Source organism: Hyperoodon ampullatus (genome assembly GCF_949752795.1).
Source record: "Hyperoodon ampullatus genome assembly, chromosome: 8".
NCBI classification, from domain to species: Eukaryota; Metazoa; Chordata; class Mammalia; order Artiodactyla; family Ziphiidae; genus Hyperoodon; species Hyperoodon ampullatus.
In genome coordinates, this window is record NC_136921.1 from 40,447,782 (window position 1) to 40,462,765 (window position 14,984).

At 36.9% G+C, this 14,984-nt stretch overlaps 1 protein-coding gene across 1 annotated transcript in view; it reads left to right on the top strand.

Moving 5' to 3' along the window:
* Nucleotides 1-14,984, top strand: part of DNAH7 (dynein axonemal heavy chain 7) — a gene marked incomplete at its 5' end in the record, with an annotated part of 238,622 nt that overhangs the window by 149,074 nt on the left and 74,564 nt on the right. Inside the window, 4 exons of the mRNA XM_079710686.1 lie at nt 2,164-2,510; nt 4,093-4,273; nt 6,682-6,867; nt 12,253-12,416. Of these exons, the coding sequence (XP_079566812.1) occupies nt 2,164-2,510; nt 4,093-4,273; nt 6,682-6,867; nt 12,253-12,416 (878 nt within the window). The remainder of the gene's footprint in view (nt 1-2,163; nt 2,511-4,092; nt 4,274-6,681; nt 6,868-12,252; nt 12,417-14,984) is intronic.

Sequence of the window (14,984 nt, forward strand, 5' to 3'; positions counted from 1 at the left end):
CTTGCTAGGAGACGCATCATCATAGCTTAAAAAAGTACTTAATATTGTGGGCTACAATCTAGTCTGTCTTTCCAAATTAGTCTCCACATTTAATGCAATTGAAATAATTTTCAAATTGGCAAAAAGATTCACTCATTCACCTGGAAAAAAAGAAATGTACATGCATGACTAAGACAATTTTGAAAAAGAAGCAAGCTTCCAAATGTTCTAAACAACCATACAACAACTGTTATTTCAGGAATTTTGCAGAGCAACTTTAATCAACGGGTATAAGACCCAAGTACATATTTTGATGCTATGTGCACCTATTTCATATTTAGACACTTGTAATTGGACTATACCTTACAGTATATATGATAAAGTGATATGTCAGTTGTTTTTTTGTGATACATAATATGGCTTATAGTGTTATATTTTATAATAGCGTGTCTAAGCTTTGAAATTTATTAAAAATTAAGGTGTGAAAGTGAACATTTCAATTAAGAAAGATAAAGATGAATTTTAAAAAATAAAAAGTGGGGCTTCCCTGGTGGCGCAGTGGTTGAGAGTCTGCCTGCCGATGCAGGGGACACGGGTTCGTGCCCCAGTCCGGGAAGATCCCACATGCCGCGGAGCGGCTGGGCCCGTGAGCCATGGCCGCTGAGCCTGCGCATCCGGAGCCTGTGCTCTGCAATGGGAGAGGCCACAACAGTCAGAGGCCCGTGTCCCATACATACATACATACATACATACATACATACATACATAAATAAATAAATAGTGTTGGGAATCTTGGCTAAACTTTTGGGTGAGGTAAGGGAGAAAGTGTTAGATCCTTTTGTCACACCTTACTCCAAAATAGATTTCAGATTGAAATTTAAATATAAACAGTTATATTACTATAAAAATGGTTGAAAATGTAGGTCAGATGTTAATAATCTTGGAGTGTAAACTAGAACCTAGGATTTCTTTGGTATAAGAAATCAGGAACAAAAAAACACTAAGCAATATTGTTCGTAATGTATATGCTCTCTTTCGTATTTTTCATAAATAATAAAAATTTTTTTAAGTACTGAATTTTAGTACCTAAAAACCAACACATTTTGTGTGATATAAACACCATGGACAGAACTTTAGAAATGCTGAGGAAAAACTTTTCAACTATATGGTAAACAAGATATTAATATGCTTCTATGTGAAAAGCTCTTACAAATCAATAACAAGCTCTAAGATAAGATAGTAAATGGTACAAAGAAGTACTAATTCACAAAGGAGGAAATACAAATAGTCAATAAACATACGAATACAAAATGTCAATAAACATATCATTCCTCATTTGTATTTAAAGAAATACAGATCAAAATAAAATTTCTTTGGCCTGTCAGAATGCCTACCAGTGTTGCTAAGGGTGTATGTAGTAAAACAGCAGGCACCCTTCTGCTTTCTGGAGGGCAGTTTGTCAATATTTGTCAAAAGCTTTAAAAAAATAAAAGACATTAAGACTTTAATTCAATATGGCAATTGTAATAGTAAAAAAGAGAAAAAGGCACAGATAGGGTATTAGAATTATGGTTCTTATCTATGCATTGGAAGGCTATGCAGCCATTAAAAATGATGTAAGTGTTTACCAGCATGAGTGGATGTTCGCTATGTATTGTGATTGAAATAGAACAGATTTTAAAACAGCGTGTATGTTAAGTATACTATGATTCCATTGGTTAAAATACAGCATATACACTGGTTTATAGCATATACATATGAAAAAGATATAGAGGAATATAAAGGAAAATGTTTACAGGAGCTAACTATATATAGTTTGTTTATAGGAGACATTCATATGTATAATTTCTCTGTGTTTTTCTGTTTGCATCTATGACTTTTATAGCTTTTCAGAAGCAACAAAACTCTTACTTTGTGACAGCCAAACTCTCTGTCATGTGTCTTTGAAGTAGATTTCATGTCATAAGTAATCTCATATAGGGTATCTTCCCGTTACTCTTTTTTGTTTGTAACTTTTCCTTTGGGATAAACTTCTCAACACTTCTTGACACAATTCTATCACTTTCACCATTTCTACCCAATGAACAGTGAGTTTCTATCTTATGGCTTAGTTTGAAAATAGGAACCAATTACAAGCCACATGTAAACAATTCTTTTTTAATAATAGCATGTTGTTATTTCAAGGACATTACAGTGGTAAAATCCATGAAGAGTCCTCCCGCTGGTGTCAAGCTTGTTATGGAAGCTGTATGCATCTTGAAAGGCATCAAAGCTGACAAAATCCCTGACCCAACGGGTTCAGGGAAAAAAATTGAGGATTTCTGGGGTCCCGCCAAAAGACTTCTTGGTGACATTCGGTTTCTACAGTCACTTCATGAATATGACAAGGACAATATTCCTCCAGCTTACATGAACATCATAAGAAAAAATTATATTCCAAATCCAGATTTTGTTCCAGAAAAGATTAGAAATGCTTCAACAGCAGCCGAAGGTCTGTGCAAATGGGTCATAGCAATGGATTCGTATGACAAGTAAGTACTAACAAAAAGAAAATGAACTGGTGTGTTTTATTTTCAGGTTGGCCATTTAAATAATATAAAGAGTTACACAGGTGAGAGGGTCCTCAGAAAATCCTGTCTAATGCCTGTTATATGACATATTTACTGGAGGAAAGACTATACCAACTAAATAGTATAATACAATGATACTTCAACTTTTTGGACTCAGGAACCCTTTACATTCTTAAAAATTATTGCAGACCCCAAAACCTTTTTTATCTACCATATTAGAAATTAAAACTGAGAGTTAAAAAAAATATTTACTTCATTTTTAAATAGCAATAAAAAACTCCACATGTTTACATAAGTAACTTTTTTTAATCCACATTTTCAAAAAAAGTTGTGAGAAAAGTGGTGGTGTTTCATATTTTTGCACATCTCTTTACTATGTGCTTTAATAGAAGACAGCTGCACTCTCAGATCTGCTACTTCATTCAATCTGTTGTGGGATATATTGTTTTGATTGAAGTATATGAAGAAAATGCAGCCTCACACAGATGTTTAGTTGCACAAGGAGGACCTCTTGGAGTCCCTGAAGGGGAGGGGACATGTCTTGGACCACATTTTGAAAACCACCCTTATCATATATTCTTTGTTTAGACAAACAGCCATTTTTGATGATTGTATGAGAAATACTAATATATAAAACAGAGTAAAAAATTTTGGTTATTTCTTCAAAACAGGAACTATTACTGGATGTCTTTCAAACTCATAAACAGTTTGAATCATTGTACATATATATTACAGGCTATGTATATTTTGGACCATGATATATTATGTTAATGATAAATTTTAATTTAATGTTTTATCATTTATTTAGAAAGATAACATGACTTAATTCCATTTTCCAGATAAAAGAGAATTTAGATCCATCCTTTTTCCTACATAATCCCTTTTATTACCAACATACATATTTATAAGATAGCTGGTTTTAGTTAGGGATATATTCTGAAATTTGAGAAAAGTACAATATAAAGACAGGAGTGTCATTCTTAGATGTATTTAATAAAACTGGAAGAGAAAAAAAAGAGTTGGGGAACTGAGGAAGTGGGTGGACACACACAAAATCATTTTAACTATTTTGAGATGAAAATAAAATAGTTAGAATAACCCATTTAATTATTTAAAATAATAAAAAAATTTTAAAAATGAAAGAGTAAAATGATGTAAATAAAATACACTTCTTCTCATCATAATTAAGCCTTAACGAATTAGGCTAGTTTCCACAGACACTGATCTATTTTACATGTATATGCTTATTCTCCTTTTCAAAAATCACTGAAATTGACATTGGTGACAACTGAATATTTTATTTTGGGTAAAAAAATTACTTATTTGAAAACATTATGTGTATTTGATATCTATTTTAATAGTCATGTTTTATGTGCTGAGATCAGGTTTGACTGATTCCTAAATGAAATATAGAATATAGAAATCTGTGTAGGTTATACATGAAGATGTGTTTTAGTAAGGATATTAGAAAAGTAAATTCAGTGATGGGAAGTACACTAGAATATTAAACATGTATTTAATTTTCCAATTGTACTTTTGGCAGAGTGGCAAAAATAGTAGCTCCCAAAAAGATAAAACTGGCTGCAGCTGAAGGGGAGCTTAAAATTGCCATGGATGGTCTCAGAAAGAAGCAGTCAGTGCTTCGGGAAGTTCAGGACAAGCTGACCAAGCTTCAGGACACACTCGAACTAAATAAACAAAAGAAGGCTGACTTGGAAAACCAGGTATAGGATAATACAGACAAATATGGGCAAATCCTCAATTATTCTAAATAAAAATGATGTTCATGCTGGCACAAACACAGCAATCCTGTTTTCTTCCTGGTCAGTGGTTGGCAAACAGTGGACCACAGGCCAAGTCCACCATTGTCAGTTTTTGTACAGCCCACAAGCTAATAATGGTTTTGACATTTAAAAATGATTATATATATTAAGTGATTATATAAGTACCTATATAATATCCTCATTTTTGCCTCTTGGTCCACAGAGCCTAAAATATTTACCTTCTGGCTCTTTACCCCCACAAAAAGAAAAAAATTGTCAATAATCTCTGTTGTAGATTACTAGAATATTGAGCTAAATTATTTAAATCATTCTTCATTATAAGTGAGAAAATGGAGAACCAAAATGTTAAGTGACTTAGGTTATATAAGAGTTAATAACTGATTTTCTTTGCTGTACACCTGAAACGAACACAACATTGTTAATCAACTATACTCCAATAAAAATTATTTTTTTAAAAAAAGAGTTAATGGCAGAGCTGAGATTAGAACTCAGTACCCAGAACCATACATAGTGTGTCCACTGAAAATGTTTTTAAGACTAAAACCATTGTTCTTATATAGTGATACCATTTGCAAAAATTAATTGCTAGAGTCTGATTATGTTCCAGAAAAAAGTCAAAATATTTTATAACAGTTAACATATATTGAGTGCTAATATGCAAGACACTGTTGTTCTGAGAGCAATGTATATTATCTCATTGATTCTCACAAAAGCTTTCTGAGGGAGGTAATCTTTTTGAACCATTTTGTAATAACTAAAGCACAGAAAAGTTAAGCAACTTACTCATGGTCAATGCAGCTTCTAAGCTAAGATCCAAACCCAGGCAATCTGACTCTAATAGCTATGCTCTTTCTCACTGTACTAGACTGCTACTTTCTGTAGGATGTTTGTGCAATATGTGACATTGTGCTAATCTTAAAAATGTGACCTATTATTAGGCATGGGTTCCAAGTGATCAGTTTTAGTTTAAATAATGTAACTAAAAAATGGGTATGTGGTTGCTCACTGTAAACATTTTTCAACTGTGTTGTATGTTTGAAATAACTTTTCATAATAAAATGTTGGAAAATTATGGTAATGTAAATTGAATGCATGCATATATGTGTATTAAAAATCTACTTTTGGAAGAGAAATTTTGGCTAAAATATTTTTATTTGGTGGTTTCTGATGGCAACTTTATTATAGTCCAAGACTTGATTCAACATTTTAATACTGTTGAAAGAAGAATGGGTGAAGAAAGAAACTAGGAAGCAAAAGATATTAAAGAGGGAAAATTAAGAGAGAAAGGTTTTCATTTAGGAAGTATCAAAAATATTACCAATTTCATACCTTCTGCTTTTTTTAAACCTATCTTTAGATAAACTGATACAGTATTTTATATCTTTTAATCTAAAAACATTTATTTAATATAAATATTGATAGCATAAGAAAAAGTATAAGCCAAATTCTTATTCCAAAATAATCTAAATGTCTCTGCTTTTATCAATTATTTACTTCCTCTGTTCATGTAAATTATTTCATTTTGAACTTTAAGATAACCTTTACTTAATCTTGTCATCTTCTAAGAATAATGATGCTAAGTCACTTAAAATTAATCAAAATAATTCAGGTATTCTATTGGAATATTGCTATTGCATGGGTTGAAATAGTTTTTCCCAAAGTTTGCCATATTCATAATTACCCTTCCTCTTTTTTAAAATAACATTGCTTAATTATGTATAATCAAACTTGGTTGACAGTCTTATGCACAAAGTAGGCTGTCAGCTATTGATTGATGTCCTAATTTAAGGTTAATTGCAAGTGCCTGAGTAGGTTGACACAATTTAACAACTTGAAAATTGTGCTTTGTAAGTAAGCATAAATTATTAAAACTTTTAAACATGTAACCTTTAAAATTATCATTAAATCAACGACAAGTTAAATGAGGGGAAAACGTTCATAGAATATTTAAAATAAAATGCATTTAGATTATTAAAATGGAGGGGAAACATCTATATTTGCAAGAGGATGTCCTTTATTACTTAATTAACTTTCAGTGTCTCATACTGTAGCTCATTTCCTTTAATAGAGCTATTCTTTGCATTATATGATAAATATCTGTTATGAATTTCACAAATTATATTAAAGTACACATTTTATTATGAAAAATATTCTAAAAGGTCATGGGCTTGCCGGTCTTCATAGTTAGATATTGCACATTTTTCTTTTAGAGTGTTAAAAAGAATAAATTCCAGGCATGTTTGTAATGTAAAAATTTATCCCTGAGGGTAAAATCTTGCAGAAATTTAAATAATTTTTTAACTTACTCTCCTTGTAGATGTTGATAAAAGTTTACTTTTATTTTTGAGGTTGACCTGTGTAGCAAAAAGCTAGAACGAGCTGAAAAGTTGATCGGAGGCCTTGGGGGTGAGAAAACTCGCTGGAGCCAAACAGCTCTGGAGCTGGGGCAGCTGTACATCAACCTGACAGGGGACATCCTCATTTCCTCAGGGGTCGTCGCTTACCTCGGAGCCTTTACATCTAACTATCGACAGGTAGGGAGTACTCATCGACCTCTAGGGTCTCTTCCTGACCCTCCCATTACACTCAACATTAATCTTGGGGTTTTTTGTTTGTTTGGATTTTTTGGTAAGTACAAGGGAGAAAAATGTTTTCAAGTGATTTCTAATTGTGTATTTTAATTATTCAATAAATTAGCTTGGTAGCCAAAAAAGTGCTATATCAAATACTCTTCTAATTGTTTTAGAAACAAAAAGATCTACTTTAGAACGTGATGTGAAATGGTAGGCTCTAATGATAAAATTTCAGTTCCTAAACAAGTATAAAGGTATCGGGATATATTGGGGGGCCGGGGGGTGTTTAGTCAACTATTCTCTATGAATCTCAATAATAAATCATTTCCAAATGACTTGAGAAACTGAAACTTTATGGGAGGAAAAGATGGACCTACCTAAAACCCAATTGATAAGTGGCTTCTTTCCTAAGAAAATAAATACCAGGGTCCCTGCTTCGAATTCCCACCCCTTTGATGGATTCTGCCTCCTCGATCCAACTCCTAACCCCTACTTCTTCTCCCAGCATTTTTGTTCCACTGTTCAGTCCCTTTCTCAATGAGACCCAGCACATTCTTCAGCTCTCTCTAGGAGTACAACCCAGGACATGGCCCTGTCAAAGCAGGAGGAGAGATTTAGAAAAGTTGAAAGGAGAAGAGGCAATGAAAATAAAGAGAAGAGAGAAATTTGAAACATTTGGCAATAGCTTCTGGTGTCAACGGAGGAGAGAAGGAGTAAATGAAAACCCACTTCTGTGTGTGGCTTTACCAAGTTTCACAAAGCATTCGCTTTGCCCGTGGTCTCAGTTGAGCTTCACTTGAATTCAGGGCTTTCGCTTAAGTAGGGTTGATTCTTGGTGGCCACTGTTTTGGTTTGCTTGTTTGCTTTTAACCAAACTAGTTTAAAATCCTCACATTGATCATGCTTCTGTCTTTAGTCTTTTGGGTTCTGGTAGCCCTTGTCCTGGTGCATGACTTTCATATTCTTCTTAGCTTTCTGTCTTCATTTGTGTCTGAATGACTGTCTGCAGCTATGGCATTGACATCTTGTAGTTCAGATAATTAACTTTTAACATGACACTATTTACCTAGTCATAGACTTGTTTGCTTGACATTTTCAGAGACTGAGGCTTATAAAGATTAAGAAAACTGCTCAGAACCACACAGCTGGTTAATGACAGAGCAGAAATGAGACTTGTTGTCACCTGAATCCTAATTTAGCCCTCTTTCTACTCTTCTTTTTTTTTTTTTTTTTTTTTTTTTTTTGCGGTACGTGGGCCTCTCACTGTTGTGGCCTCTCCTGTTGCGGGGCACAGGCTCCAGAAGCGCAGGCTCAGCAGTCATGGCTCACAGGCCCAGCCGCTCCGTGGCATGTGGGATCTTCCTGGACCGGGGCATGAACCCGTGTCCCCTGCATCAGCAGGTGGACTCTCAACCACTGCGCCACCAGGGAAGCCCATCTACTCTTCTATGTCAACTTGGAAGGATGGAAGTTGTACCTGCAGAGCCTCCTACACTCCTCTGTTGGTTCCCAACATACCCCCGGGTGTCTGCACTGGCTCCTGTTGAGCATTCCAGTGCCATGCTGGAAGTCACCAGCCAGGGCCACTCCTCCCAACCCAGCCCTCTCTGACGACTCCTTCCAAAGAACTGCATCTTGCTTGACTCCCCAGTCACCTGCTTCCACCAGAATGGGGGTTGACAGTTAGACCACTACACAAATGCTTCAAGGAAGCATTGAGGCCTGAACTGAGACCTTGAAATTTATGGACAGAAGCAAAACAACACTAAACTAGACACAAGCTCCAAGCAAAGCTCATAACTCCTTCTGTGCACTCATGTCCACTGTCCCCACCCCTGATTCAAGAGGACACCTTATCCCGTCCCATCTAAGAAGGCTTGAAGGCAATTTTATCCCTTCCTTGCTTTACTGTAGTAACCTAGGCTTTTACTTAACTAATCTCTAACGTCATTGCTCCTTCCTTTGAATTCATTCTCTGAATCCTGCTCTGTAATCGTCCCTTTTATCTATTTCTCCTGGGTCAGGGCAGCTGGCAGTTTACGCCCCATCAAGTTTCCCATTCGATTCTAAGCACAAGGGTAATAGTGGCAACGTCAGTGTTCTGCCCAGATCCCCACCTGGTTTCCTGTGCTTTCACGTCCAACAACCAGCACCTGTGGCTTTTTTGGCAGACTTCCCTTGGGTTCTTAGAACTCATTTTGTGCAGTGCTTGGAGAGCTAAAATTGGCTGGGAATTTACTGCCCTCTGAGGCTGGCCTTAATGAAAGACTGACAGAGGTGAGAGCCTGAAGGTCTGTCTCCCTTCCTCTGGTTGGAACAAATGCAAGGAATAACTTACACCCCCTGTAGGAGTAAGGTGTAACCACCTGTGCAGAACTTTGGCTGATCCCTCACCTTTTACCGGCTTCTTCCTGGTCGTTATACTGCTTCTCCTAGTATCCCTTCCTTAATAAGTCATTTCAGATAAATCTTCATGTCAGAGTCTGCTACTGGGAAACCCAAGTAAGACAAAAAGGCTTTAAAACAATCTTGGTTTTTTTCCTAACATCAAAGTCTCTGGATACCAAGAGCCTGCAGTAAGTAGCTAGATCCCCTCCCTCTGAGCTTGAGTCTGAGTAGCTGTCAATTATTCATCAACCCCTTTGTAGAGTTTCTGGCACTCCTCATGATAAAACGTAGAAAATTTCCATTCTCCTAGCATAACTGGGCCCACAGTATTCGATTGTAATGCCCATGCCTATCTCCAAAACAAAATCCTACAAAGCTGTAAGGACATACAAGCCCTGGAGTTGAATTAATTTGAACTTTCTAAGAGACCTTTTCCTACCAGTAATCAAAGTCAAAACTGCTTTGGTGGTGGTAGTTACTTTCACCAAGATGGCACCCTTAGTGGTCAGTTTTCCATTTCCACCAACTATCTTACCACCTGATTACCAGCCAAGGTCCTTGGCTTGTATTTTGAGATGCTTGTTCAGAGGCCCTCATGTTCATTTCACTTATTCTCTGCTGCTACACCCTTACAGATGTATAATTGGCCACTTAAATTTCTAAGCCAGAGTTTATCTGTGATAACATACTACACCTGTCAACCATAGATAGCATTCCACAGCAACTATGGCTTTCATTTTCCCTACTTCTTCCCCATATCACTGGCTACGATGCCCATACCAGCATCAAGCTGTATCTGAGAAAACGTTCAGACCTCCCCACAAAAGTCTTCAGGCCAACGAAAAATCAAAACATGCCCATAGGAACTGTGTACTAGGAGCCAGAATCAAACTGGAAATGCTGTCCTGGTGCCAACAACCAAACCAAGTAAAAACCCAGATGATAGTCATTAAGTACTCATGTGTGTGCTGTCTTAACTCGTTTTTTTTTTTTTTTTTGCGGTACGTGGGCCTCTCACTGTTGTGGCCTCTCCCGTTGAGAAGCACAGGCTCTGGACGTGCAGGCTCAGCGGCCATGGCTCACGGGCCCAGCCACTCTGTGGCATGTGGGTTCTTCCCGGACCGGGGCACGAACCCGTGTCCCCTGTATTGGCAGGCGGACTCTCAACCACTGCGCCACCAGGGAAGCCCTTAACTCAGTTTTGAATCATGGTTAACAACTCTGAATTCCCTTCTGTGGGCAGTTTGCTAAGCCCTCACGCCAACCATTTCCCTTTTCAGGTTCTAATAGTCCTGGGTTACAATAGGCACATATCCAACTTCCAGAGGCCCCCATATACCTAACACCCAAGGACGGCCCCTTCTTCCCGGTGCCTGTGGAACTAGTCAAAAGACCCAGTCATCAGGAAGCCCTGGAAACCTAGCTAACTCCACCCCACTCTGCTTGACGTTTATAAACGGCCCCCTACAGTTCCACCTTGCTGTTACTCTGTGTCCAGGTGCAGCCTCCTGTGTATCAGCTTTCTCTCATTTGGAGCTGTAAGTAACAAAGAGTTCTGCCTCTCATCTATAGGAGTGTCTTTGTGTTATGGCCCACCATCCAAGGAAGCTTTAATCATACCTAAGATCATATAATTAGGAGACAGAAGCCTGGCAGACAATGCCTTAATCAAAATAAAAATATCATCCTTAAATGGACAATTTGAAATCATGTGCCACTGATGCGATGCAGTGAGAAGAAAACAGTATCATTTCTGTGATGTTCCTGCCAAAGGTGCATAACCTAAATTGACTCATGAGAGAAGACCACACAGAACCAGCCATGGGGCATTCTACAGAGTAACCGGCTAATCGAGGTCATGAAAATCATCAGCTGTCCCCAAACTGTCATAGCCTTTCATGTGCAAACCGAAGGGAATGTTGGTCCAACCTACTCAGCAGGAACCCGAGGGAGATGGTAGTACCCATCGTGCCCTCTCAGCTAGCTCCACTTGGCAGACAAGGCATCCTCATTTGCCCATGGACTGGTATCAACACCACATATATCCACCTTCTCCTTGTCCCTTGCTAACCTATTTTCTCTCCAGTCATGTCTTTCACTGTTTATGAACCCTTTGATCTATAACCTCAATTTGGACCTTGATTTCTGATTTTCTGAGTGTGAACCTAAGCTTAAAGTACGCTTCTGGTTCCTGAGCATCCTAGCAAACTGTGCCCTGGGTGGGGTATCCAAAACTCCAGTATGTGCCCTGGTCCTTACTGGTGCCTAATAACCCTGCTCTGGTTCCTCCCCCAGGACATGTGAGAGCCAGACACAAATGTTTTCTGTGTCCCCTACTGGTTCAAATTGGATTTACTTTTATACCACAATATTGTAGTAAGGTGTGCTGATACTTACAATTTAAAGAAAATGTGTAGGGCTTCCCTGGTGCTGCAGTGGTTGAGAGTCTGCCTGCCGATGCAGGGGACATGGGTTTGTGCCCCGGTCTGGGAAGATCCCCCATGCCAAGGAGAAGCTAGGCCTGTGAGCCATGGCCGCTGAGCCTGCACGTCCGGAGCCTGTGCTTCGCAACAGGACAGGCCACAACAGTGAGAGGCCCACGTACAGCAAAAAAAAAAAAAAAAAAAAAAATGTGTAGAAAAACATGTTGATCTCCATGTATTTTGTCAACAGAAGCTTTGGAATCATAATTGGCAATTATTTTTTCCAGATACAAAGTTCTGATTTCTAAGTGATCTATCTAAATTTTATCTTAACATTATATATAATTTTCATTTGAATACATAGTAGAGCTTCTAAATTATGATTTTATTTTGAAAAATATGATGAACACAAATCATTTTTGAGGTAGAGTTTCATCGATGCTTTGTAGACTCAGAGCGTAGTTGAGGAGTTTACAAGGTATTCATTTGGTAACCTCCAACATCATTTTTATATCTTTCTGTGTATGTCTTAAAGAACCAAATCAAGGAGTGGACAAATTTGTGCAAAGGAAGAGATATCCCCTGCTCCGATGATTATTCCCTTATGAGTATTCTGGGAGAAGCAGTGACAATTCGAGCCTGGAATATTGCTGGATTACCTTCTGACTCATTTTCTATTGATAACGGGATCATAATAACGTAAGGAAAATATTTCTCACAAATGATCTCTATCAGTCAGTCTTTTCTTTATTTATCTGTGTACCTTTTTAACATGGCTAGTAAGCTTTTATAGTATTGAAAAATGTTTTACTTAACTAATTAGCTAAATTAAATATAGATAATCACTTCCTTCTCCAATTAATGTCAGAGTAGTTGAGCATTAGAGACAGTAGTAAACAAACTAAAAACCCCAGATGATTTTTGCTTAATTTTTAATCAATTTTTAGCAAATAGAACAAAACCCTGCCATAAGTAAGTGAAGTCCAAATTTTTTATTCCCATAAAACACAGGGTTTTGTTATTATAGGTTAGTGAAACATGCAGGGATAGGTTTGTGTTGGTGATGTCTTATTCCCTGCTGGGTGTGCGACCACCTTAAATGATATGGATACATTTCTGGGTCCTGGGCTGATTGGGGCTTTTAAAAGAGTGGTGCTATTCCTGGAATCTCCTGGTTAGTAGATAAATCCCATGGAGGTTGGGCCGTGAGGATACTGGAGGCTCATCCAGCCTTACCTTTCCTCAAGGTGTTGCCTCCTAGAAGCCAAGGACTTCACTCTGTCCTAGTGTGAGGATGATCATTGATTGTGTTATTTTCAAGGTCACATTACTATGGCCCTTCTATCACTGGGCCAATCTTTTTGGAGGTTTTAACATGTTAGAAATAGCACAGGGAAACCATCAGGAAATGTTCAGTTCTGTGTTACATCACTATTTTGAGTAGTTGTTACTTTACTACTGAAAAAGTAATTGATATGACAGTACTTAAAGTAAAAATGGTTGAGGCATGTAAATTTTTTAAAATAGAATTAACCACTATGTGTAAAAACCAGTTATTATTAAATTTTTTGTTTGTAATATTTATGAAAATTATTCTACAAATTAAAATTCTGGTGAACAAATTTCTTTACTGCTCAGCAAATGATCCTGACATATGGATTTCTATAGCATTTATTTACTGAACTATTCTAAAAGGATTTGAAGCATGTGCAGTTTGAATATAACATAAAATAGGATAAAATCTGATAAGACCACCTAGGGATATTAAAGAAGTAGTTACTATTAGGTACTTGAGACAAGCTAATCCTTGCAGTTGGGTCCTGAATTAAGCTCACAGCTTTGCGAAAACCAAGGTAAAAAAGAAAAGCTGTGTCACACAGTTCTCATTTTTCAATCAAGCAAATCATACTCAGAAAAACAAATTTTCCCAGGAACTAAACTTACATTTAATTATTTTGTTGATTTGGAGAAGAGATTATCAAGCTTTTCTTTGGTGGACTAAAATTAAGCACAGGGTACTCTTGCTCTGATAATCTAAATTAATCCAGGAGAAAAATTACAGAATCTAGATAAATGATAAATATGTGCATTAGTTTGCAACTAAAACAGATGTTTAAGTGCCTTTTAAGAAGTATAGGATGGCAGCTAGTTCGTTTTTTAAATACTTAAAAAGTAGGTGGCAAACAGTTTGCGTAGACGTTTAATGTGAGAATACACATTAGACATTGACAATATGGGAGGTTTCTAAAAGCTTAGAAGTCTATCTTTTGGAAGCCTCATATACTGTTGGTGGGAATGTACATTGGTACAGCCACTATGGAGAACAGTATGGAGATTCCTCAAAAAATTAAGAAGAGAACTACCATATGATCCAGCCATTCCACTTCTGGGTATTTATCTGAAGAAAACAAAAATACTGATTAGAAAAGATATGCACATCCCTATGTTCATCACAGCATTATTTATACTATCCAACAATATGGAAGTAACCCAAATGTCTCTCAACAGATGAAGGGCTAAAGATGTGGTGTATATGTAAGATGCAATACTACTCAGACATAAAAAAAATGAAATCTTGCCACTCGTAACAATATGGATGGACCTTGAGGGTGTTATGCTAAGTGAAATAAGTCAGATGGAAAAAGACAAATACTGTATGATTTTGCTCCAATGTGAAATATTAAATAAATAGATAAATAATAAACAAAACAAAACAAAGCAAACATATAGATACAGAGAGCAGAGTAGTAGTTACCAGAGGGGAGGGGATGGGGGTGTGGGGGGAGGGTGAAATGGGTAAAGGGGATCAAAGATCTGATAATGAATGGAAACTAAACCTTCGGTGGTGGGGGTGCTGTAGAAGTCAAAATATAATATTGTACAAATAATAATTAATGATAATAAAATTTTATTTTAAAATTTTCAATAGAAAAAGAAAGAAGTCCACCTTTTACTTTTGTCCAGCTGGACCAATTAACTTCAGCTAAAATAATAGTCCAATTTTGTTGTTGTTGTTGTTGTTGTTGCTATTGTTTCCCTCTCAGAAAAAAAAGCTTTGATCTTCCCAAACAATTGTGAATATATTTGGTCATGTCCCACATAGTAGTAGTTATGCCTTTATTGTTTTGATTTGCAATTTATATACTTTTGTTCTACCTAGGAGGACATCTATAACCTATTCCTATAACTCCATTTATCCAGCGGAGGCTGATATACTTCTTATTTTCTAGCAAATAAATGTACCCTTTCTTTTGGGTCCAGTCATAT